General features: G+C 45.6%; 3 protein-coding genes across 5 annotated transcripts in view; 1 reads left to right on the forward strand and 2 right to left on the reverse strand.

The window, feature by feature from the left end:
- Positions 1-1,560, reverse strand: part of RNF144A (ring finger protein 144A) — a 67,437-nt gene extending 65,877 nt beyond the window's left edge. For 2 of the 3 annotated variants that reach the window (XM_055810366.1, XM_055810365.1), the window contains exon 1: positions 1,393-1,560. The gene's annotated coding sequence lies outside the window, so the exon portion shown is untranslated. The remainder of the gene's footprint in view (positions 1-1,392) is intronic. The other variant, XM_055810364.1, reaches the window with a different exon arrangement.
- Positions 1,561-2,896: 1,336 nt separating this feature from the next.
- Positions 2,897-11,508, reverse strand: RSAD2 (radical S-adenosyl methionine domain containing 2). Its single transcript, XM_013299732.3, has 6 exons — positions 10,873-11,508; positions 10,530-10,691; positions 9,855-10,084; positions 8,431-8,580; positions 6,615-6,647; positions 2,897-6,061 (listed from the first exon to the last, which is right to left on the reverse strand). Exons 1-6 carry the CDS (start codon positions 11,237-11,239, stop codon positions 5,897-5,899), a joined length of 1,107 nt encoding a protein of 368 aa, XP_013155186.2. The 5' UTR covers positions 11,240-11,508; the 3' UTR covers positions 2,897-5,896.
- A 5,860-nt stretch (positions 11,509-17,368) lies between these two features.
- Positions 17,369-23,823, forward strand: CMPK2 (cytidine/uridine monophosphate kinase 2). Its single transcript, XM_055811118.1, has 5 exons — positions 17,369-17,661; positions 17,775-17,889; positions 18,682-18,883; positions 20,166-20,399; positions 23,652-23,823. Exons 1-5 carry the CDS (start codon positions 17,566-17,568, stop codon positions 23,770-23,772), a joined length of 768 nt encoding a protein of 255 aa, XP_055667093.1. The 5' UTR covers positions 17,369-17,565; the 3' UTR covers positions 23,773-23,823.
- Positions 23,824-24,141: the final 318 nt, after the last annotated feature.

Consider the following 24,141-nt stretch of genomic DNA (forward strand, 5'->3'; position numbering starts at 1 on the left):
AATTCATCCAGGGAGGAGGTGGGGAGAGGGGCAGGGGGAGAAATACGGTCTTTTTCAAGTAGGTCCTAAGCAAAAGCAAAGCTTTTCCCACCACTGCTCTTTCCTCACTTGATCTGGCTTCTGTTGGATACTTAGTAAACTTAAAGCCAAGTCAGTCTGACTGACACCCTAACATTACCAGGAGACAGGTCACTCAGAACCTTCCACACTGTAAGTCCCATCTAAGCATAAACAAAGCAGTTTCTTTGAAGGCACAAACCTGCTGCTCAGCACACTGCATCCCCACACAACCTTCTCCCACCCCTTCACCTCACACCTACATGGGAAGCAGACATACAAGCAAACAGCAGGGCCATCAATCAGGCACCAATCCTGGTGCCACCTCCCGAAGCACTCTGCCCAAGAATGCCACAGCTTCAGCTGTGCCCACTCCTGGGTCAGCGCTGATAAGCCAACGCGAAGCAAAGCCATCCATCTCACAATGTAAACAGCCGTTTGGCTACACGGGGAGCAATATAAACAAACGGATCTATTTATAAGTCATCATTCATTCTTGTTGTAGAACACAGAATACTATGTTCCAGGACAGAAATGACAGTATTGCTAAGAAAACAATAGAAATTCAGGCAGATTGCTTCTTCTTCAAGTGTCCTGCCCCGCTGACACTCCTAGGTTTTTAGAAGCAATAAAATCCAAGCCATACGGCGTTGGATTCTGCAATTTAAAGGGTCACTAGGGATCCGGGGAGGGGGGGCATGGGGGAACCGATCGTCATACACACGGTTTCTTCCAACACCTCCAAGTCAATGGTAGCATCTGTACAGCTGGGGGGAAGGGGGGGGGGGGGGGGGGGAAGACACACACCGACAAAAAAAACCATACATGCATCAAGAAAGAGCAACCTGCTCCTGCTTGTTCCGCGCCTGCAGCCCACAGCAGCGCTTCCACCCCAGCTGCACGGCTCACCTGCAGCCCGGGCTGCGGGCGGCGGTGCGCGCCCCTCCATCAGGCACCGCCACCCCCCGGCGCTGCCCGGCCCCGCGAAGCTTCAGCCCATTATGGAGCCGCCGGGCGAGAGGCACGCGAACCTCGGCGCCCGGTGCGTTACGTGCCCGCCAACACGGGCCGGCGGCAGCGCCCGAACCCCTCGGGCAGCCCCGGCCCCGCTCCGCGACCGAGCGCCCCCGCCCCGCGGGCAGCCGGCAGCCCCCGGGCGCAGGGACGCCCCCGCCCTCAGCGCGCCCCGCGGGAGCCGCGCAGCCCGCCGCGAGCGCCCGCAGCCCTTTACGTAAGGGGACTCGGGTGCCGGCGCGGCCCCGCCCCCCGCCGCCCCACCGGGGAGCGCGGACACCCCCGCGCTCCCGCACACCCCCCGCGCCCGGCACGCCTTACCCTGCCGCTCCAGCCTCTGCCGGCATGGGGCGGCCCGCGGAAGGTGCGCGGCGCCCCGCGCTATCCCACGGAGCTGCGGCAGGGCGCCGCCGCCCCGGGCATGGTCTCCACCCCCCGCGGCGCCGTCAGCCGCGGAGCCGGAGTGTGCGCGGCGGGCGCGGCGCCCGGGCTTTTCTCCGGCGGGAGCGGAGGCGGGCGGGGTGAGGGCGGGCGGGGGCGGGCGCGCCCACAGCCAGGCGGGCGCCATTAACCGCTGCGCTGCCGCCGCCCGCTTTGAAGCGGCCGCCCTGCTCCGCCGCGCCAGGCACAGTGGCGCCCCCTGGCGGCCGCGGGAGGCGCCTCCCGGCCCGGCGGGCGCGGGGATCCCGGGGTTTCCCGCTTGGCAGCGCCGGGCGTTCCCCGCGCCGGTCCGGGCAGCGGCGCGGCCTCCCTGGGCGGGCCGTGCCGTGCCGTGCCGTGCCGCGCCGCGCCGCGCCGCGCCGCCGTTTTTCCTTTTTTTTTTTTTTTTTTTTAATTTAAGGAATCGCATCTCAGGTTGGCGCGGCGGCCCGCGGGCCAGCAGGTCGCCCAGCGGCAGGAGAGAAGCAATGGGGCTCGGTGTTACAAGGGAAAGCCGAAGGGTTTGCCTTGTTGCAAGGAAACGAGGAAGGGGAATGCAAGGAAGCGGCGGGCATGGCTGTTTTGCAAGGGCTGTTTAGCAAAAGCAGCTGCTTCCGTGTTGCGGGGTCGATGCGCGGAGCAAGGACCGGCTTCCTTCTGTAACGCGCGGAGACACAAAAGAAAAATCCCCGAGCCGGGGGGTGCCCGGGGCTGCCGGGCCCATTCCCTGCAGGCACCTTGCGCCCCCGGCCCAGCCGCAGCCCCCGCGGGCTCCGCACAGCATCCTGCTGCCGCGCTGCTCCAGGCACCCCCGCTCCGCCGCAACGCGTAGAGAAAAAGCTGGCAAACACGAGGGGGGAGGGAGGGAGCGAAGTCTCCCATCACACACAACGAATTTCTGTGAAAAGCTCAATTTCAGGCTGCCTAGTGCAAGAGTTGATGCTGCAGCCCCAACACGGGAGATGAGCTTAAGCCGCCTCTTGTCTCTGCTCCTCTAAGTTGCCTAGCCGTTCAATCTTTCTTTACCATACACAGCAGATAATCTTTTTTTTTTTTTTTTCTCCTTACATATTTATGGATAGCTGTGTCTCTCGTAATGGCTGTCATCTGAAGAGCAGAAGCTATTTTAACTGTCTTCTCCCCGCACAGCCCAGTCCACTCAAGCTTGCAATAAATCCTTCTCATGGCAAGGAGAATCAGCGCTATTGTTCTCCGTTTGGGGCTAGATGCTGCCCTTGGCACCGTGCAAGCAGCCCCCTGCGCTGAACACAGCCTGCATCCAGAATTACAGCTCTCCTGTGAATGCAGACACACATCAACTTGCATGTGACTTGTGAATGCAGTCACAAATTCTGCTAGTATGGACCTGGGTTATATTTAAAAAAAAAAAAAAAGTACAGGCAAATTCAGAAAATAGAAACATTTATTGAAATGTGCAACATCCTTGTGAAATATTTAGCACTAATTATGTCAGAGCGTCATTTAAAAACTCATCGTTTTTAACATTCAAAGATATTATCAGTCTTTACACTGAAAAAGAGGACATCTTAAATAGCATCTTAAGTGACAGTTTTACTCATTATCCAAGGCATATTCATAATTTTAACTGAGGTCATTCTTGCAAATGCTCATTCTCTACAAATTTTACTGATACAAACAGCTGCATGATGCTAGTAAACTGCAGTGGAAGTTCTCTCCCAGTTCAGCATCTTTAGCAAGTGCTTAGCTGCAGTACTGTGAAATTACACAGGAAAATACAATTAAGCACATCTGTGTTTACGGGACTTAAATCCTGAGTATTCAGGGTCACGATGTACATGTAATCTCTAAGCCTGGGAATAACTCTGTTGAATTCATTATTATTTTTCAAGTCCCATGCTGCAGGTTAGGCCCAACTACAGAATAAATGCCTAAAGTCCCTTTTTGGTACCATGTGAACTGTGTTTATAGATTAAATAAAATAAACTAGGCTAATCAATCTGTAGGCAAAAAAAAATTTTTTTGAGATTTTACACAACAATGAATTTTGCATATAAAAATACCAATGACTGTCCGTCAAACTGTGTTATGTCCAATTCTTATTTCCAACACACATGGACTGGCATTTCCTTTGGAAAAAGAGTACCACACAGAGCAGAAACTTTTTCTTAATTACTTATGGGATCAAGAGGCAATGTGAAATCCTCAAGATTTTATGAAGATAAGAACTTAGATTTTTTTGATATAAGCCATCTTCAATGTCTTTGCATTATTGACTCGATTTTCACATTTTCAGCTCCAGTTTGTTTATCCTACAGCTTCCTCCATAGGCACAGAGGATCTCATGCAGCAAAAGAATAGCCATTTACAGAGCAAAATGCAAAGCAAAGAATGGCAGGATTTCTGAATCTGAATGGGAGTTTGTGTACCTCGCATCTGTCTGCTGTGATACAGCTGGCATTTTCTGCAGAAGCAGCAAGCTGGTAGATTTACCGTTACACTGACGCACTAAATCTTTCCCCATGCTGGGACTGAGCCAGCAGCAAAGGAAAATGCTTCTTTTCTACCATGCAGTGGGGATGCTAAGGAAGAGGTTGGATTTAACATCTGAGCAATGGGAATGCAGAGGAAGTCAAGCCCCAGTTACATAAATTTGCACTGCCCATAGTTGCTACTCAGGCAAAACTCCAACTGAGGTCAGCGAAACAGCTGCCAAAAGACTGTGGGGTTAATGTGTGTGGGCCACATTCTAAATGTCACTTAGTAGTAATACAAGAAAAAGAAAGACCTGAAATGTTACAGTCTAGGAAGTGTTGTGATTGCAAAATGCAAAATACAAAGAGACAAAAGAGCACCACTGAGACAATATATTTACAGTTAGGATAGTAGAAATGGAAACAAAAGGAATCATAAATGGAAACATTTTCGCAGTGTATTCAGAGATGCACCTTCCTTTATGCAGAAGCAGCGGCTCCTACTTTCCCCTTCAACTTTGAAGTGCATTAGAGAAATGCAAAACATTTCTCTTTAAAACCTCTCTAAAAAAAATCAACTAGCATTATCAGAAAAGTGAAAGAAGCCATAATTTTCTCTACGTGGAACATTCAGTGCATGCTGCCTTCCAAATGCTGCAAACATTTAAATGTGTCAGACAATCCAGGCATTGAGTCCAATGGACAGGACAAGTAAGTAGCACCAGCTCACTTCTGCTCTGTGCAGTGCTTATCCCTGTGCCTTTCATACAGAGCTTTGTCGGGGGGGGTGGGGGGTGGGGTGGGGGGGGAGACTAGTTAAATTTGGAAAACTGCAATTACAAAGCCCTACCAATTGCCAGAAAACCAAGACTGAGGACAGCATATTAGATTATGGCTTTGGCAGGTGTTTTTGACCTTTTCCCTGTTTTATGTTGATGCTGCCAGCTCTTACAATCAGACTGCTATCACAAAACTCAGCTAGTTTCACCTGCATGTTCATAACCAGCAAGCAAGAATGATTTGGAGCCAAGCAAGCTTTAAACAAGGTTACATGATATATGAACTTTGTTGTTCGTAATCCTAAGGCTTAGCAAAATAAAAAGTATGCGAGTAACACAGTATACAACAGAAGATACCCATTAGGTGTGCTACATAGTGCACATAAGTGCTACATAGAGCAAATAAGAAGTTGCTCATCATTGGGTAAAATGCACTTTTATGTTATAATATTCTTTTGTGACTAAAAATGTGTTTCCACAGAAAATTACATCCCACATTTTTGCAAATACTGCGTGTCCGTATGGAGGAGAGGGACAAGAACAACAGATGATTTTAGGATTAAGTCCTAAAGAATGAAAATTGCTGATTTTTTTCATCTTGATTTCCTTTTAAATATAATATTACAGACAATGATTCCTAGATTCTGACCCTCTGTTACCCCAAAAAAACTCCAGGGCTGCTTCCAAAGGCCTGTCATCTGGCTGTCTTGTGATCTAGTGAAGAACTGCAAGCCACCTTTCCATGTGAACGAGGCACAATACCTTCCTGGTAAGTTTACATTTACCCATAATTACAGCTGTTGATAATGAATTAGAGATTAGGGTGGTTTTCCATTTGTTTTCTGGCATGTACACTTATGTATTATCTTAAAACTGTTTCTTGTTCGACATTATACTAACGCTTTGCCCTTAAGTCCTTCATACAATGGTTGATTGTTGAAAGTTGATTTCAGAGATCTATTTACGTGAAAACTCTGAAGGTACTTAGTAATGTTCAACCAAAAAATAGACAAAAACATAATCTTCATCCTAAAACCATTTAACACATTCACATATAGAGTTATACTGAACATCAGCTTGCATAATACACCAAGTGTAGTCAAAAACTTTAGATACATACATACAGACCCATTTTCTTTACATAATGCACCTGCCCTGACTCAGTATATTGAGTTACCAGTCCAGTTTCATGTCTGCTTTACTCCACACATACTTTCCTCCTCTTTTTAGGAACATCTTCTCATCAAATCCACTGAATTTTATAGCTGCTTCTACGCCAATATCTAGGATAGACTTGGAAGGCTCTTTCCGTCCATTTCTACAGTTCAGAAAACGCATCTGGAATATCAGTAGATTAAGATGTTAGAAAGTCAATTTGTAAAAGCTTAATTTTCATATAGAGTTAAACAAATGGCACTGCGATCCCACAAAAACCTATGTAAGTGCATGAACAGTTTCACTCTATTCCTTAGAAGGCTCAGAAGCTCACAGTTAAACAGTGACACATCCTAGCAGGAACAAAGTCATGCCATAATTCCTGAGGATTAAATGTTTGCTCTTCAGTCACATGTAAGATAAGTAAGCTCTTTGAAACCTAACTTTCAGGACAAGTTCTGTATTTTTAAATTAAATAAAAAAAGCAAAGATGTCCTGCAAAGATACACATCTGCACTTTAATATTTGTGATGCAGTGATTATACATGCAACCTAACGGCAACTTCCTCTTAGACCATAAAAGTTCTCAGTATGTTTGAAGGGAAGAAATTGCATCTATTCCTTGTACTACATTGTAAAATTATTTTATAGAATGCACAGTAAATTTAATTTGTTATCAACATTTTATACATACATATGTTAGCATACAAATACCAAATATCAACCAAAGACTTACATATTCATCCAGAATGAGGTATGAATCCCTCATCTGTAATAGATCAAAAGAAAAAACTAAATCAATAAACAAACCAAAATTCCATAGTGAAAAATCAAGGACAAAAAAATCAACTATTTTTTTTTAAAGCCTGATCCAAATCTTTGAAACAGGTAATATCTTACTGATGTTTCAGTGAGGTTAGATCAAATTCACAGAAATAAATGACAGGATTGCTAGCATGACTTAGTGTATGAATAAGCCAGTAATTCTTGGAATATGAGTTCTCAAGTGTCTAACTGAAATGTGGGTGCACAGCTGGATAAAGGTGTTTTAAATAATATCCAAATCTTCTATTAACTTCCACACTAGCAGAATGTACACTATTTTGTATACTGGAATGATTATGTATTTTTCCAAACAAATTACAAGACTGTTTAAGCTGGTGTGTTTAATTATCATTTCAGCAAATAAAAGTGTTCTCCCAGCTCAAAAAGTTCTCAGGTCTGCACCAAGAAATAGGCCAACAGTTGAAATAAGACAAGTTTGCTCAGCTAACCAGGCACCTCCTACACGATCCTTTGGGTAGCTGGAGCTTGCTACTGTGCAGAACGGGAAATCTGTTTGATCAGTTTGGTGTCCATCTTTCCCACAGGTTTAATAGAAATCAGAAAGTGTCTTCTAGAACCAAACCTGCTGAGGGAAACCTACTGGGGTTTTTTTGTAGGACTTATTACATGGAAAAAATGCAGAAACCGTTACAGGTTCTCATCTAAACACCTTCTCTTATGAAAGCTGTCTCCCACTGAATGTTTGAAATGCTAGACGTGTGTGTCTTACATAGTACAGGCAACCCAGTCTGCTCACTTGAGCTCTCCGTACATTAAGGAATAAACTGTAAATGCAGAGTCTTAATCTGTGGAACACGAGATGAGAGATTTAAGGCATTCCTGAACTTGGTTCAGCCTAGCATCTCCTCACTCAATTCATAAACTTTCTCAACAGTGAGTCTTCTAACTCTCCTCATGCCATGTATAGGGTCTGTAGGCATCTTACAAAATGTCCTGAGCTCCACCCTTTGACACTAAAGTCCTTTACTGCAGCTAACATAAGCTGGATGGCAGCTCACCAAGCTGACTGCTGGGCTCTGCAGTAGCACAAGGAGTCTCCTTGTGAATAAAGAGCCCAAACGTGCAGTTCAAAGAGGTTCAGACAGACAATGTTAAAAATGTGACTTTACTGTGGGAGGGAGTACCCAGTAAGATGTGTCACGGCAAGAATACTACTTCTTGTTCTCAATACCCAATATAATGCTGACTGGGATGTGTTACTTCATGTAGGTTGATGACACCGCCATAGTGTAACATCACAGTGAATCTGTATTAGGAAACTAAGCTTACAGTATAAAGTGTGTTTACATTAACATTCAACCTTTTCAGATGTTATGCCTTGGTGGGGAAGAGGTATTAAATTCTGAAAGGCTTAATTATTTTTAGAGTTCACTATTCAGCTGTGGAAATCCCAGTTTCTCCTGTTTCTGTGCTGATACTTTATACATCCATGTCACTGAACAGAAGCCCACATGATGCTGTGAGAGGACTCCCACTGGTTTCCACAGGAATGGGATTGATGAGTTATTACTCTTCTAATTAACAACTCTGTGCCCAGTAAAATCCTTAAAGAGTATTAAAACCCAGTTGCTGACAGAGTTGTACTGTACCTTTTCTAAGCCAATACTAATAGGAAAAGCATTAAGTGCCATGAAAGCTTCTAGTTCCTTTCCATCTTTCCAACTGTATTTGAAAATAAGGTTTTAAAAGGACAAGTTCAATTTTACCTTCTGGTTAGATTCAGGTACCAAACAGGAGACATCTTTGTGGCGATCTAGGAATCGTTCAAAGTCTTCATCACTGATAACAAATTTCTCTGCTTGTCTCAGGGCATCATCACCACTGTTCTCCCCCTCAATTATCAAGCACTGGAACACCTGAAGACAAAAGACACCTGGTTAAGAATTTATGTTTTCATTTGCCTTGAGGATAAGAGACTGTTATCATGACAAAAACTTTCAGCTGTCTCAGTAGCAATGTCTTTAATTTCTGTCAGTGAAGCCACACTGACACAAATTGTGGCAAGTGAATACTACACAAAGGGCATGGTGCAGATTTATTTTTAGCAAATTAACATTACATAGTTCTAAATGTAATTATACAGTCATGGTTATTGATCAGGTTTCCACAGAATTCTTAACTGCCCTGGTCTTAATAAGGGCACAGATAATCAAAGTTCAAATAAACGGCTGTTGTAAATGCCAGTAAGTACTATGTACCATGCAGATTATCAAGTCAGTTTTTATTCTTAAAGATTTTAACCTGACTGGTGACTGTAAGTTTAACTAGCCTCAGATGGTCACAGAAAAAAATAGGGATGACTCCCCACAAAAAAAATTTAATAGTTTGTCTACTTAACAGCCTCCTTCTAAAAGCCGAGTCCTCAAATACATTCAGCATAGGCTTTGAGGGTAAAAAAGGCACCTTTGCCATCAGCATGCTCTGTAACACCAGTAAGAAAGCAGGCCAGGAAGCTTGATAAAGTATTAAAATTTGTGTCATATTTTCCTTACAATCCTTCAGTAAGACCAAGATTTTACTTACAGTGATTTTTTTTTCCCCAGGAAATCATGTGGGTATACCACTTTCCATGAAGCAATTAGTGAGAAATTATTCCACAAGTTCTCCCATATTTATGTCACATTATGTCTACCCATTTTCAAACTGATAACATATTTAATAAACTTCTAGCAGAAAATATCATAATATATGCATGCTAATCACTAATACGCTATAGCAGAACACTAATGCCTAATGTACACTTCTATATTGCTAGCAATATATTAATTGTAATGTATCATTGTACACTAAGTTTTCCTCCTTTTCTCTACATGATAGATTTTCAGATGTTAAAAACCTTCCATCTTATTTTGAATATCATAAAACCCCTAGATCTACATATGCTGAAATGCTCGTTTCCTGTAAATATCACAGCCAGGAAGTTGCTTGACGTATTGGGCTCCATTTAAGTGCAGAAAGAGACAGAACTGTCTTCAGCACCACGTAACACTGGTAAGAAGTCTGCTAACATGAACACAAGCTGGAGCTGGAGATATGACTGAGGTCATTAGAGGTTCAGACAACTCCAGGACTTCACTTCATTATTACTTTTCTCTGAAAAGTAAACCTATGGTATACATCAATTTCTTACCTTCCAGCGCACAGGGTTGAGTGCCTTGATCTGCTCATTCATATCTTCCTCAACATTAAATCTGTTGATCACTGAATTTATTTTGAAAGCAACAGCATACTCTCGGCACCACTGTCTCAGTTTATGCAGGTTTTCCACATGGTTCTTTTTTCCTTGACCACGGCCGATTAACACATTGACATCCTCATCAAAACTATCACATGAAATTGCTAAAATGTCTAAATATTCACCTGAAAACAAGTTTAAAAAATGGATTAATATTCACTCTCTCACAGAAAGCTGTCAGGACTCTGCCCACTTTCACTTCCTTGTGATCTGTCATGAAGTGCCATGTAAATATATAGTTCTACGGAGTCATCACTTGAACCACAAAAGCCACAGCAGCAGCACCAAAACATCTTGTTTGTGTGTCTGTGTGTCCCCAGAATTGTGGACACAGTCTGAGCTATTATTTTATTATACTATTACACCAAAGAGGCAATAGTACAAACTGCCTATGGTTACAATATATAATTAACAATATTTCACCGGTATTTATGTTTGGTTTGTGTTTACTGTAACTGAAGCGCTAACAAACCATCTCTCACTTGCACCAAAACCCATCTTTCAGTCAGGCTGCCCCAAGGAGGCTCCCGAGCCCTGCCAGTGCTCCTGTGCGCAGTGGTTTTTCCTTACCGTACTTCTTGAACCACCGTTCTCTAATCAGGCTGCCATTGCTAACGATGCTGACACTCGGCAGCTTCAAGTCCTGCTTGCAAAACTGGACCAGTTCGCCTAAAAATTCGCCTCGGTCCTGAAGAAACGGTTCTCCTCCCGAGAAATTTATTTTCTCCATTCCTAGAAAAGGACCAGAGAAAGACGCTGTGAACCTCTGCCTGCCCACTGCCCGCCCCTTCCACAGGCTGCCAGTGCCCGACGGCAGCGCTATGGAGAGGGGGACACACCCGGGACAATTTCGACGCCCCTTGGTCCCGCTGGGAGGCGGGCGCCGCGCATCCCGCGGCCCCCCGGGACTCACCCGCCTCCTTGAGCATCGCCAGCCCCCGCTTGGCCTCCTCCAGGGGCAGCACGAAGGAGGTCTTGGCCGTGTGGAAGCAGAAGCCGCACTTGTAGTTGCACTGCCGGGTGAAGTGGTAGTTGACGCTGGTGGGCGTCGGGGACGCGTCGTCCCACTCCGGCTCCCGCTCCCGCCGGGAGCCCAGCGGGGCGGTGGGGCTGGGGGCCGAGACCCTCCGCCAGCCGGGCAGGGGCAGGGGCAGGGAGAGGGGCAGGGGCAGGGAGAGGGGCGCCAGGCTCCAGCACAGCGCGCCCAGCCGCCCGCGCAGCGCCGCCAGCACCGTCCGCGCCACCGCCAGTGGCAGACGGACCAGTACGCTCAGATGCATGGCTCGGCTCGGCTCGGCTCGGCTCGGCTCGGCTCAGACGCGCCGCCGTTCACTTGCACCCGACGGGATGCGCTGCAGTTCAGTTGGACCCCGCGGGGCTCGGTTCGACTGGTGTCGATCCGACTGAACTCGGCCCGGCTCCGCTCGGCAGGATGCGCTGCCGTTCACTTGCACCCGGCGGGATGCGCTGCTGTTCACTTGGACCTGGCTGGGCTCGGTCCGGCTGGACTGAGCTGGGCTCGGCTCGGCTTGGCTCGGCTCGCAAGCTGCAGCCAGGCGCCCGGCGCTCCGCACTTAAGAGTGCGGCGGCGCCCTCCCTCTCCGCCCCGCCGCGCCGTGCCGGAGCGCGGAGAAGCGCTGGGTTTCGCTTTCCGTTCTCGCAGAAGGGAAACTTGGCACCGAGCCGCCGGTGCCGGCTGGCGGCTTCCTTCACCCCCCCACCCCGCCACAGCCCCGCTTCTCGGCCCGGCGGGGCCACCGCGAAGCCCCGCTGGCTGCCCGCAGCCGGCACCTGGGGTGAGCAGCTCTAGGGGTGAGCAGGTGGCACAGCTGAGCACTCCCCGCACACCGCTTTTGATGAGCGTGAGCTCGGTGGCTTCAGTTCTTCTGGTCACAACCGCTGTGGCTCGTGAAGCGGGGGGAAAGCTGAGCTTGTGCAACTGTGCTGCATCCTGCGGCATCCTCCTCAGACACAGCCACGAGCTCCTGGAAGTTTAAACGGGTTTGCATTGCAGAGCAGTCCAGGTTAGGGAGCCTGAGAACTTCAGATTCATGAAAAGAAAATGTTTGAAGGTTCTTTAAGTCTTGGTCCCCAATACTGCCTAAAGCACCGCGAGCAAAGTTACTGCACCAAGCTGAATATACAGTTAGCCTTTACAGGAGGAAAAGTTGGCAGCTGCCTGAGCTGACATGGGCGAGAGAGATGGCTGCCCCCTCATGTGGACACCAGGACAGATCAGTACCAAGCTGCCAGTTGTCATATTCCTCAGTTCCTTGTTGGCACAACAGCTACTGCTGGAGAAGGAGCACCTCCATCATAGCACCAGTTGCTATCTGCAGTCCTCCAGGTCCTACACGGCTTTCAGCCTCACACTGCCTTCAGTCAGCCTCCTCATTCTCGTGTGCGCGGTTTAGCGTTGCCACTGCTGCCAAGGTACGGAGCCATACTCGGATCTCAGCACCTACCAACTGCATGTTGGCTACAGCAGGCTTAAACTGGAGCTTCACTCGCTTCCATTAACTGACAGAACTGCTAATGTAGCAGGACATTCTTAAAGACAATTGCAACACTTCTTTTTTTCTTCTACATCTCAAGAAATATTGTGTTGTGTCTCAGTATATACATATGTGCATACATATATATATGTATGTATGCCATCGAGCTCACAATCTCTGCATATAGCTTTGCACAGAGATCTTATTGCAGGTGAAAAAGTATCATTTATCTTACCTTGTCTCAGAAACGTCCCTAACTTTCTGAAAGTTTGGGAATCGCAGAAGATTCACTGAGGCTGGCACAGTGACCTAGACCTCAGCCCTGAGCTTGTTGCCTAGTGCCTTAGTTGGATGGGAAAAATAGGTTCAAAATACTTTCCTAAAGCAGGAAATCAGTAAAAATTCCTAAATCACTAAAAATCTTTGATGAATACTAATTTTGCTCAACAAGAGACATCTGATAAACAAACACTCCAAAAGCATGTCAGAAGAGTGTTGCTCAGTGATTCAGTAAACCAAAACATTAACATTTGAACTGTTTTTCTTTGAAAGAGAAAGTCTCTGTTTCAAGGATCAAACCATGCAGGGAACCTAACACTCAAGCTTACTCAAAACTTCCTGTTCTCTGTAGTTTCATCTATCCTTTCTTAGAAAATGGCAGTTATAAAAACCCTCTTTTTTTTTTTTTCTCCCTCAACTAAGTATGTCTTCAGATTACACTCTCTGCATTACTGTAAAGCCCCACAAAGTAAACCCAGACCAGGATGGGCCCCCCTACAGATGTACAAATCCTAGCAGTAACAAGAAAGACTCACATTTTACTTCCCAAACTGTTCTAGCTCACAGGCTCTATGGTGAGACCTACAAGAAAACATAAATATGCGTTGTTATACACTAGCTTTGGATCTACAAGAAATGTTGCAAGCAGGAACTGTAATGAAAATTTCTGTCCTGGAGTCTTCTAGAAGAGGCTCAGAAAAGCATGATTTTCCTTGAAAGTGGTAGGAAGTCTGATTCCTTCCCTTTCTTTCCCATAGAAGTCATCTTACAGTGGCACGATGGAGTCCCAGCACTCAAAATGTTTCAGTTCTGCAAATCTGCACTGAAAAACCTTTTAAAGATAAATATAATTTTTCAAAAATGGTTGAATAATGTTATTAATGGTGCACTGGGTGGTACATAGGTGCACAACTAGCATGGAAGAATCCACTGGATAAATATGGATAATGCTGTTGTGCTCCCTAGTTGCTAGGAAAGCAAAACTTTAGAACAATGATATATTGTTTATGTAAATAATGTATTTTTATTTATTTAAATGAAGAGATTGCTTTCTCCAGTGTGGCTAGTTGGCAGTTCTAGTCAAACAGTGTCTTCCCTGGGAAAAGCAAATTACTGACATGAACTTGTAACATAAATGAGGTTAAAGAAGGAGTCATTATCAAGTCACCTGTGAGGACTAGAAATGGTCCAAGGACAACCAGGGAAGTCATGCAACAGCAGATGTAGTTTTTAGCGTTTGATAAGTGTATTACTTCTTGCTCCACTCCCAGCTGGAAATGATCTCTTCCCTGCTGCATCTGCAGCACCATAAATGGGGGTTTGTCAAGGGCCTTGTAATTGCAGTGACTCATTCTTCCTTGGGATGCAGGAATCCAAAGGGTGTCACTGAAATCACCAAATAGAAAATTAAAACCCACATGCAATTAAGTTATGAAATGCATGTGAAACACACAATATAAATATAGACACAGATTAGGTGTGTTTGAAAGAAGTCCGCCATGGGCCTTTGATGGTATATATGTGATCTCCAGCTCAGGAAGTATTTAAACAGATGACTCTTAGAATATGGGAAAAGATCATAGAATTATAGCATACCAGGTTGGAAGGCACCTCAAGGATCTTCTGGTCCAACATTTCTTGGCAAAAAGATGTTGGGAGGGGTTCCTTCTATGTCCTTTCCTTACTCTTCTCCAAACATCTGGCACTGGCCACTGGCACAAGCAGAACAGGAGAGAGTCTTTTGTCCTGACACTGTACTAACTTCTGTGTTCTTTTGGTCTTATCCCCAGAGCTTTGTCTTTACCGGAGGGCCCTTTACTAGTGTCCTTTAAAGTTTATTCTGCATGAAAACAGCTGTGTTCTATTTGCATGTATTTTATGTACCTACGCATTTCATGAGCCTTCAACTGAAGTAATTCCTGCCTGTGTCTCAGACAGCTGTTCATCTACAGTACAGGGCTGTGCACTTAGATATACTTCTAAAGCTATGGATTCATTCATTTTCAGGTTGTTTTTTCTCTTTTTCCACTTTGGTCAAATGAAAAACATTTTGAATGGTCCTACAGCTTCTTGTTATGCCTGTATCTCAAGCACAGTGAGCCCTCAAAGATCTCAAGAGGCTCCAGAACAGTGTTTTTCATATAATTAGCATATTTGCTCTTCAACATAATTTAATATTATACAGACATCAAAATGATAAAGGTCCTTGTGAAGAAACTGAGTACTTACTGTAAGTTAATTTCAAAACATATTCATGCTCTCTACACTGGTTTTAAATACAAAGACCTGTCTTGGACATAAAAAGCAATTCTTCCTATAATTTTACCTGAACTCTTTCTGTATCATCTGGTGGGAAAGACCTAAAATCTTGCAAGAAGATATTTTTAAATAATTAGCAAGGAGGACAGACATCACATGCCTATTATAAATGATCTCATAAGCATATTATAAAAGAGGTTGGAAGCACCACCAGCTTGGCTCAAGAAAGCTTGTAAACAAGGTTTTATCAAAGTAGTGAGAGGGGAAAAGGAAAAACGAAAGTAAGCTCTTTCTGTTTAGTTAGCAGGGAAGGGAAAAGTAACAGTGTATCAGGAAAACAGAAACAGAAGAACAAGAGGACACACAGGTCAGTGCGGGACGCTGCCATCCTTTCAAGTGCTTTTGAAATGAAATGTGGCTGCAAGTCAATGACCTAAAAAAAAATAAGTGAACAGAAATGTGGTAAATAAGCTTCAGTGTAGAAAAAAGGGAAGGTAATACATGCAGGAAAGAATAACTGAAACCTTTAATAGCTGACACTGAGCTCAGTAGTAGCACTAAGTTCTCAGGAAAGAGATCTGGGAGTCACTTTTACTACCCCTCTGAAATCAATGGCTCTGTGAGAGGCAGTAGCAAAAAGAGACAACAAAAAGCTTGGTTGTCATCCAGAAAGGTACTGAGAACAAGGCAGATGGCATTATTTGCTGTTCTGTGAAACTTTGGTGCGTGCAGCCATAGCTTGGCTAGTGGTACCGTTCAGCTCTCCACATCTTGGCAGGACCTTATGGAATTAAAGACACTATCCCCGTATCTAAATGATCAGGGGGATGAAGCAGTTGCCTCAGAAGAGGTGGGGGCTCTCATTTCTGACATGAAAAAGCTGAAGGGGGGAAATCTGAGTGAGCTTTACAAAATCATGACGGTGATAAATAAGCTGAATGTTGAACTGTTATTCACCAAAGTCAGTAGTATTACTGGAAGGGGCACTTGTTGAAACAAGTAGGATATGAATTTAAAACTTATAAAAGAAAACTGGTTTATGCAACAGATGCATTGATGGAATTTAAGACCACAGGGGCTTGTGGAGGTAGACTGTACCGTAGAGTCAAAAGGGGATTTAAACAGAGGTTTAACAAGGGTCCATAAATAGGTGTTAAAAGGAAGAGATGAGGATGTGCTGTCTAACATTCTAATTCAGTGACTGGATGCTGGATGAACACAAGGGCTAGGAGCAGGCACCATGGATAAGCCAGGCTTATGCACAGCATGTCATTCTACCAGACATAATATTGGGCAAGAAGAGTCACTACTCTGACTCAGTAGTGCATATTATTATGTTTCTAAAATTACTATCTATTTGTTTCTTGTATAATGAACCATGTTTCACTTTGTGTCTTTTGGCACCCATACCCAGCTGCCATAGCCATGTGTTTGAGTGATGTGGAACAACACAGGAGTTCTCAGGTATGAAAAAGGGCATGTTTCACCTTAAAATAAAGTCAGTTTTGGTACCAGCTGCTGAGACTGTATTGAAGAGCCTCCAGAGCTGTATTCCCAGTTCCTGCTGTGGCTCAGCCTTCCAGCAGCTTCCTCAGCATGGGTAGTTCCCAACTAGTACAGCTATCTTTAGCTAACTGGTACTGTCTACCAGCTGCTCCCCTCTCCCTGCAGATACACCAAGCAAAAGATATTTGTGCAGCTTGTTTGAGCTGACCAGAGGAAGACATCAAGTGTCTGAGGGATTTCTTATAGAGTGTGCTTGCTTGCAGAGTATATTCTTTCAGAAGATGCACCAGAAGTTTAACTTTAGATTAACTGAGAGTTTTCCAACTATTGAAAAGGAGAAATAAGATTCTGCAGAGGTGCAGATTCTCCTTCATTTCAGGTTACAAATTTTGAAAACTCAAAATCCACATTTTGGGCAACATTACTCGTAGCAGCTGACATGGGACTAAGTGTGCGTTGCAGCTATTTGCAGTGCTTCTGGTTCCTGCCCCTGAGCCGATGAAAGCTGAAATTGGCCATCACAAAGTTATGGAAACACTGCAGGCTTGGGAAAGTCTGTTGTACTTCCAAAATTATTTGAGTGCGTTGGTCTTGTTATAAAGCTATTGAGTAACAGAATAATGGGAATAAGTTACCGATGTGTCCCGACAGCTCGGTGCTACTTGGGCACTGCAACACAGAAAACCAGTTCAGTGTGGTTTATGCCTTGCTTATCTCTTTGGCCGAGTCCGAAGCAGCGGAGTGTATTTGTGTTGCCTTTTTTTTTTATTATTATTTATTTTGGAGAACGCCAGGATTTAGCCGTGGGAGGGGCTGGCAGACCGAATCCTGGGGCTAAGACCTTAGCTTTCACTTTCTTTTCCAGCCCGTCCTTGCACGGAGCCATTTCCCGCGGGGACCGCGCCCGTTCACCCCAGCGCCGCTGCGGCGGGGCGGGGGTGCCGCAGAAAGCCCTCCCCGCCCGGAGCGGCCCCTGCCTGCCGGGCCTTCCCCGGTAGCCAGGCTCTCTCCCTGCCGGCGGGGCTGGTTTCGTTTCCCTCCGGCTCCTCCTCCCGGCTACGGCAGCGATGCTGCGGCGCTGCGCCCCGCTCCCGCCTGTCCCGCAGCCCCTGCGCCGCATCCTGCCGTCCGCCGCCCCCGCCGTCCGGCAGCGCCTGCGGGAGGTGAGCGCCCGCCGGGGCCGCCCGCAGCGCTGCGGGAGCGGGGTCCGCGCCCCGGCGCCTCCAGCTGCGGGGCCGTGCGGCGGGCGGGTGTGAAGGGTCACATCTCTTTGCAGTGCGCGGCGCGGATCCCGGAGGCTGGAGCGCTGCTCGACCTGCTGGAGAAATGCCCGGAGCGCCAGCAGAAGGGAGGTTTTCCCGTCGTAGTCTTTGAGGGGCTGGATGCCACAGGTAAGGGCAGTGTGTGGTTGAAGAAACACGGATGAGAAATTGTTGGAAAGAGCGAGCGCTAGGGCTTTCAGCCAGGCGTAAGGCTTAAAAAGTCAAAAAATCCTGGAAACCTGTGACAGATTTGAAGGAATTAGGAATTAGAAATACCAGTCTGTCTTCTTTTGTAAGAGATCAAACAGTCTGTGCTAATTTTCATTCAGTGGATGAATTCTTTATCTACATAAATGAAAGAATACACAGAGTGCTGGAAATTACATTTCTTGTGCAGGTGATGAAATACGCTTTTACCGGAGAGTTTTCAAATAAATGAACTGAAGTAGTGGTAGACTGGGAAACTGGAAGCAGTTTGGCTCAGGGAGAAGTGTTAGCTGCCTCTGGATAGCTTTGTTTTCTGACTTATAAGTTAAGGATAAATTAAAATCCCCTCTAAAAAGAAAGTACTGGCGGACAGCATGGTGACATCCACATGAACTGTGACCTAGAAAAATATTGTAGATGCATATATAGGGAAATTGTCTTGCACTTAATGCATTTAAGGCAGCGAAGACCTAAAGCTGGCAAGAGTGAGGGGTGGAAGGTGTTGAGAATAGGAAGTGGAGTAGGTCCTGCAACAATTCCTGCAACTAAACTCAGAATAATTTCCCGCTGAAAACATTATCGCAAGATACTCTGGTTACATAGGTGTCAGAACATGTGCTCTGAGTGAATGGATAGGAGCAGTTTTCAGTTTTTAAAACTCAGCTGTACCTGTGCATAATGTAACAAATATTTCCTTATGTAAATGAAATGCAGGCAAAACCACCGTAACCCAGTCAGTTAAGGACACCCTGAACGGCATCCTGCTAAGGTCCCCACCAGATTGCATCAGCCAGTGGAGGACAGTGTTTGATGATGAGCCAGAGTCCATTAAAAGAGCATTTTATGCTGCGGGCAACTACATTCTTGCTTCAGAAATAGCAAAAGCATCCACTCAAGCACCTGTGATCATAGACAGGTTTGTATATTTAAGAAGTCCTCTTATATCAGTGCCATCATATAGTTGTTCGGTGTTACAAGCAGCAGTTACCAATCATAGTCTCTGGGTTTCCTCTTCTTTTCTTTTTTCTTTTCTTTTTTCTTTTCTTTTCGTTTTTCTTTTCCTCTCCTCTCCTCTCCTCTCCTCTCCTCTCCTCTCCTCTCCTCTCCTCTCCTCTCCTCTCCTCTCCTCTCCTCTCCTCTCCTTTTTTCTTTTCTTTTTTTTTGGAAGCGCTACTTTGCATATAGTCAGATAAATATTAAATCTTCTAGAGAGAAATACTTCTAAATAACAGTAAGATGGGGGACTTCCATCTGTGTGATACTCATAACTGGCTTTAAGACACATGGAAAGTCTTACGTCTTCTGTTAGGAATAAGTGGAGGCATGGACTGTGCAGCCCAAGACAAACTAGGGCTCTGTGACCTGCAGAGAATGAGGGCTGCTGATGCCCTATCTCTAAGAGGCATCTGAGGTATGAATGGATTAGAAGGACTGAGTTTTAGGTAGACTTACTCCTTGACGATGTAAAGCCAGAAATATACTTCCCACTTTTTTGGCTTTGTTTATGTCGTTTCTTGTTTTCACCAGCCGTGTAGGCAGCTTTCAGTATTACTCTTACTAAAGTAAGTTTAGATGCACTTTGAAATCTCTGGCTTATTTCAGTACATGTACTTTAACCTCCTGCACAGCACACACACACGGAAGCTGTGTGTGTGAGTGCTAGTTTCAACCAGCCACAAAACCACTGAAATAAATAAAATACAGTGCCTCAGAGTGGTGGGAATGCTAAATGCAAGTGGAATGCATAACCGTTAGCAAAGTCTGTCTTCATTCACATGTGGTTGAAGACTGCATGTTCTCTACCAAATCTGTTGCATGAAGTAGGATAGGAACCACAAAAAAGGGACGAGAATATTGGATTTTGCCATATAATGTAACTCTTCTTTTGACCTCTCTCACTAGATGAGAAGACTTTTCTTTTGATAGGAATAATTGGAACACTCTTTGCATAATGTGTAGCTTCTGCCATATGTTTTAGTTAATATTTCACAGTAATGCTGAGTACTGTGTTGCATATTACCGCTCTGTTAAGAAATAATGGATGGCAGAGAACTGTTCTTTACATTTCCCTTCAAAATCACAGTGTCACCTACCTTGTCATTATTGCACTTGCCATTATAGTGACACCTGTCTTCTATGTTACTGAAGAATTAGTGTCCTCTTTAAAATTTTTCTCTCCATTTATATCTTCCTGACAGATACTGGCACAGCACAGCTGCCTACACAATTGCCACTGAAATAACTGGGGAAGTCCAGGGTCTTCCACCAGCTCATGATGAGGTATACCAGTGGCCTGAAGATCTGCTTAAACCTGATCTTGTTCTTCTCCTGACCGTTGATCCTGAAGAGCGAGTCCGGAGACTTCAGTGTCGGGGGCTGAAGAAAACAAAGGAGGAAGCTGAGCTGGAAACTAACAGTTTGTTTCGCCAAAGGTACACTTTAATGAGGAATAAGAGGATGGAGGCAATCTTGGCTCCTGTCTGATCAGTGGCAAATGTCCCACTCACATTGCTGAGACAAGGCTTTCCTACATCTAAGCTTTTGGGTTGGGGTTTGGGTTCTTTTTGGAAAGGATTCATGGCTGACAAGGAGAGTAAATTCTGTTAGTTCTGACTGAAAGTGTTTGAAAGCCGCAGGTGAAGAACTTCATTCTCCTGCAAAGGAGCTTTGAGTTAAAATACTTGTATTTTGCTATGTGCTACTTTTGTTGTAGCACCTTTGTGGCAGAAGTGTAGGAAGCAGGGCAATAAGCAGGATTGCAACCCTGGCCTTCAGGAAAGCTGACTTTGGCCTCTTCAGGGACCTACTTGGGGGAATCCCATGGATTAGGGCTCTGGAAGGTGAGGGTGTCCAAGAGAGCTGGCTAATATTCAAGCATCACTTCCTCCAAGCTCAGGATAGGTGCACCCTATCAGTAAATAATCAAACGAAAGGGACAGGAGGCCTGCATGAGTGGTTATCAGGAATAGTGGATTCACCAAGGGGAAATCATGCCTGGCCAACTTAATAGCCTTCTCTGATGGAGTGACTGGCTGGGTAGATGAGGGGAGAGCAGTGGATGTTGTCTACCTTGACTTCAGCGAGACTTCTGACACTGTCTCCCATAACACCCTCATAGCCAAGCTCAGGCAGTGTGGGTGAGATGGGTGGACAGGGGGGTGGGCTGAGAACCGGCTGAGTGGCAGAGCTCAGGGGGTTGTGATCAACAGTGCAGAGTCCTGCTGGAGGCCTGTGGCTCGTGGTGTTCCCAGGGGTCAGTACTGGGTCCAGTCCTGTCCAACTGATTCATCGGTGCCCTGGGTGAAGGGATGGAGTGTCCCCTCAGCACGTTTGCTGGTGACACAGCACGGGGAGGAGTGGCTGAGACCCCAGCAGGCTGCGCTGCCATTCAGCGAGACCTGGGCAGGCTGGGGAGCTGGGCGCAGAGGGACCTCATGGAGTTCAGCAAAGGCAAGTGTAGGGTCCTGCCCCTGGGCAGGAATAACCCCCCGCACCAGTACAGGCTGGGGCTGGCCTGCTGGGAGGCAGCTCTGCGGGGAAGGGCCTGGCAGTGCTGGTGGGCAGCAAGGTGCCCATGGGCCAGCAGTGTGCCCTGGTGGCCAAGGCCAATGGGACCCTGGGGTGCATTAGGAGGAGCACGGCCAGCAGGTCGAGGGAGGTCATTGTCCCCTCTGCTCTGCCCCAGTGAGGTTGCGTCTGGGGAGCTGTGTCCAGTTCTGGGCTCCCCAGTTCAAGACTGACTGGAAACTACTGGATAGGGTCCGGCGGAGGGCTAGAAAGGTGATGAAGGTCTGGAGCATCTCCTTTGTGAGGGAAGGCTGAGAGAGCTGGGCCTGTTTAGCCTGGAGAAGACCGAGAGGGGATCTTATCAATGCCTGCAGATATCTTAAGGGCAGGTGTCAAGAGGATGGGGCCGGGCTCTTTTCAGTGCTGCCCAGCGAAAGGACAAGGGGCAACGGGCACAAACTGCAACACAGGCAGTTCCACCTGAATATGAGGAAGAACCTTTCCTGTGAGGGTGCCAGAGCCCTGGCACAGGCTGCCCAGAGAGGCTGTGGGGTCTCCTTCTCTGGAGACATTCAAAATCTGCCTGGACATGACTCTGCAACATGCTGTGGGTAAACCTGCTTTAGCAGGGGGTTGGACTAGATGATCTCCAGAGGTGCCTTCCAACCCTGACCATTCTGTGATTCTGTGTTTCTTTCTTATTGAGGTCATGAAGAAGAGAGACCTACAAATTCCAGAACTGGGAGGCAAGAAGTTGAAACACTTAAATTCCCCGGAAAATTATGGAATTAAGATCCAGATTAAGAGAATAAAATTTAGATGTCCTCTTGTAGATATCTTTAGTTGTGCTAAGTGTGTCAGGTCCCGATATAGTCAGTACATTCAATGGAACCTTCCAGCAGCTTGGAGTTCAGTGATCTAAGTATAACTATCTAGAGCCATTTGATATGATCTCAGACATCTGCGTAAGGCTGGCAGAAGTGATGCAGAACCTGTGGACACTTTCTGGATCAGCAACTGGAAGCTGAATGAGATAGTCCTGAGCATCTCTAGCAGTACTAGATAAATTTGCTTAAGCAACTGAATTGCACCCTAGGCATCCTACGTCAGGGTGTGTTGAATTGCTGTCTAGGCCCCACCAAATGTATCGATTAGATCATCATTGTCTACAGTGGAAACTTAAATACCTAGTGCTCATGTAGATACCTCAGTATAGACACCTGAATGTCAGTGTCCGTATCTACAAATTGCAAAACTGACATCTACCTCTAGGGTTTTAACATTTCTGGTGATCATATACCTTAAAAATATCCATTACTTAATTCTGACAGAAACGCTGTGTGGACACAGGGTTCATATAGTGGGACCTGCAGAGAGATGGGTGGGCTAGGGAGGATGCTGCTATTTAAGAATCTTTTATGTTCCAGTTCTGTTACTTCTTATTTCTGTCAGAAAGCCTTTGGTTATTTCTACTTGTTAATTATGTCAACCTGGATGTGAGAACATCCAGAATCTTGCTTTGTTTGTCTTATGAATCGCAGCCTGAACGTTTGGCATTAGTAATTGTGGGAACATAGAAAATTATATTCACATCCTCATTCATCCTTGCATGCTAAATGCAGGAAGTTCTGAATTGTGAGAAGGCTTATAGTCTGAGTGAGGAGGTTTTCATCCTGTATTTCATCCCAATGTTCATCCGGTTAACAAAGTTGATCAGAGGAAAGGGCTGGACTATGTGCCAACTCTGTAATCCAGTAACTCAAAGCTCAGATCAGTCAGTGAGCACACCTACACAATGCCATGCCATATAGTTCAGAGACACCTTAGTGGGCTTTGAATAAATTAATTCAGGTGTTAGAAGCAGGCTGTCCATTGTACTGCTATACCAGACTGTATCCAGTGCTAAGCTGTAAAGAAAAAAATACTTCAGTGCCATGCCATGTGGATATGGATAGAGTTCTGGGAATCAATGTCAAGGAAACTATGTGCTTTGAGGTTTGCATTTTAATAGTTAACAAATGGTTTTTTGCTTTTTGCAGTAGCTTTCATTCTTAGCATACTAGATTTTTTTCCCTTTGTCTCTGCAGTGCAAACACTTTCTTCCGAGACTGATGGCTAATGCCATTTCATATCCCTGCCATTTGAAGTTTTATTTCTCTTGTTTTGTTTTTAAATAGAGTTGAAGAGTCCTACAGAAGGATGGTGAATCCTGCATGCCAAGAGGTTGATGCCAGTGCCTCCAAGGAAGAGGTTCTCAAGACAGTACTACAACTAATTAGTAAACACTGTGCTTTGTGAAAGCAATTTCTTTGTTATAACAGTTAAAATACACTTTTTAGTGCACTTAAATATTGCCTCTCTGGTTTTGGTACCTGAAAATGCACTGTGATGTATTTTGTCCCACAGAATAATCTTTCTTCTGTCAACAGTAATCTGTGCAGGTTATCTGTTTCTCTGTTGTTTACTGTACTTTTCTGTATAAGGGGAAAATCCCACTCACATCTATTACTGAGAAGTGTAGGTTCGTATTTAAGAGTGCTGATAATATATATACAGTGAGTGGCATCAAACACTATTGATTGCACACACGCAGTATGTATTCATAGTCCATGCTCTTCTTTAAGCCAAGGCTACTTAGGAAGACTAACAGAACAGCAAGGGTTCATA

This window comes from Falco peregrinus, chromosome 7 (assembly GCF_023634155.1).
Source record: "Falco peregrinus isolate bFalPer1 chromosome 7, bFalPer1.pri, whole genome shotgun sequence".
Classification (NCBI taxonomy): domain Eukaryota; kingdom Metazoa; phylum Chordata; class Aves; order Falconiformes; family Falconidae; genus Falco; species Falco peregrinus.

Excerpts from the sequence above, each read along its gene's own strand:
- RSAD2 (XM_013299732.3), bottom strand. The coding sequence starts at position 11,239 with ATGCATCTGAGCGTACTGGTCCGTCTGCCACTGGCGGTGGCGCGGACG. Across the intron at positions 8,581-9,854 it reads TCAACCCTGTGCGCTGGAAG|GTGTTCCAGTGCTTGATAAT; the intron begins GTAAGAAATTGA and ends TTTTGTCTTCAG. Across the intron at positions 6,062-6,614 it reads ACCTCATTCTGGATGAATAT|ATGCGTTTTCTGAACTGTAG; the intron begins GTAAGTCTTTGG and ends CTGATATTCCAG.
- CMPK2 (XM_055811118.1), top strand. The coding sequence starts at position 17,566 with ATGCTGCGGCGCTGCGCCCCGCTCCCGCCTGTCCCGCAGCCCCTGCGC. Across the intron at positions 18,884-20,165 it reads GCACCTGTGATCATAGACAG|ATACTGGCACAGCACAGCTG; the intron begins GTTTGTATATTT and ends TCTTCCTGACAG. Across the intron at positions 20,400-23,651 it reads AACAGTTTGTTTCGCCAAAG|AGTTGAAGAGTCCTACAGAA; the intron begins GTACACTTTAAT and ends GTTTTTAAATAG.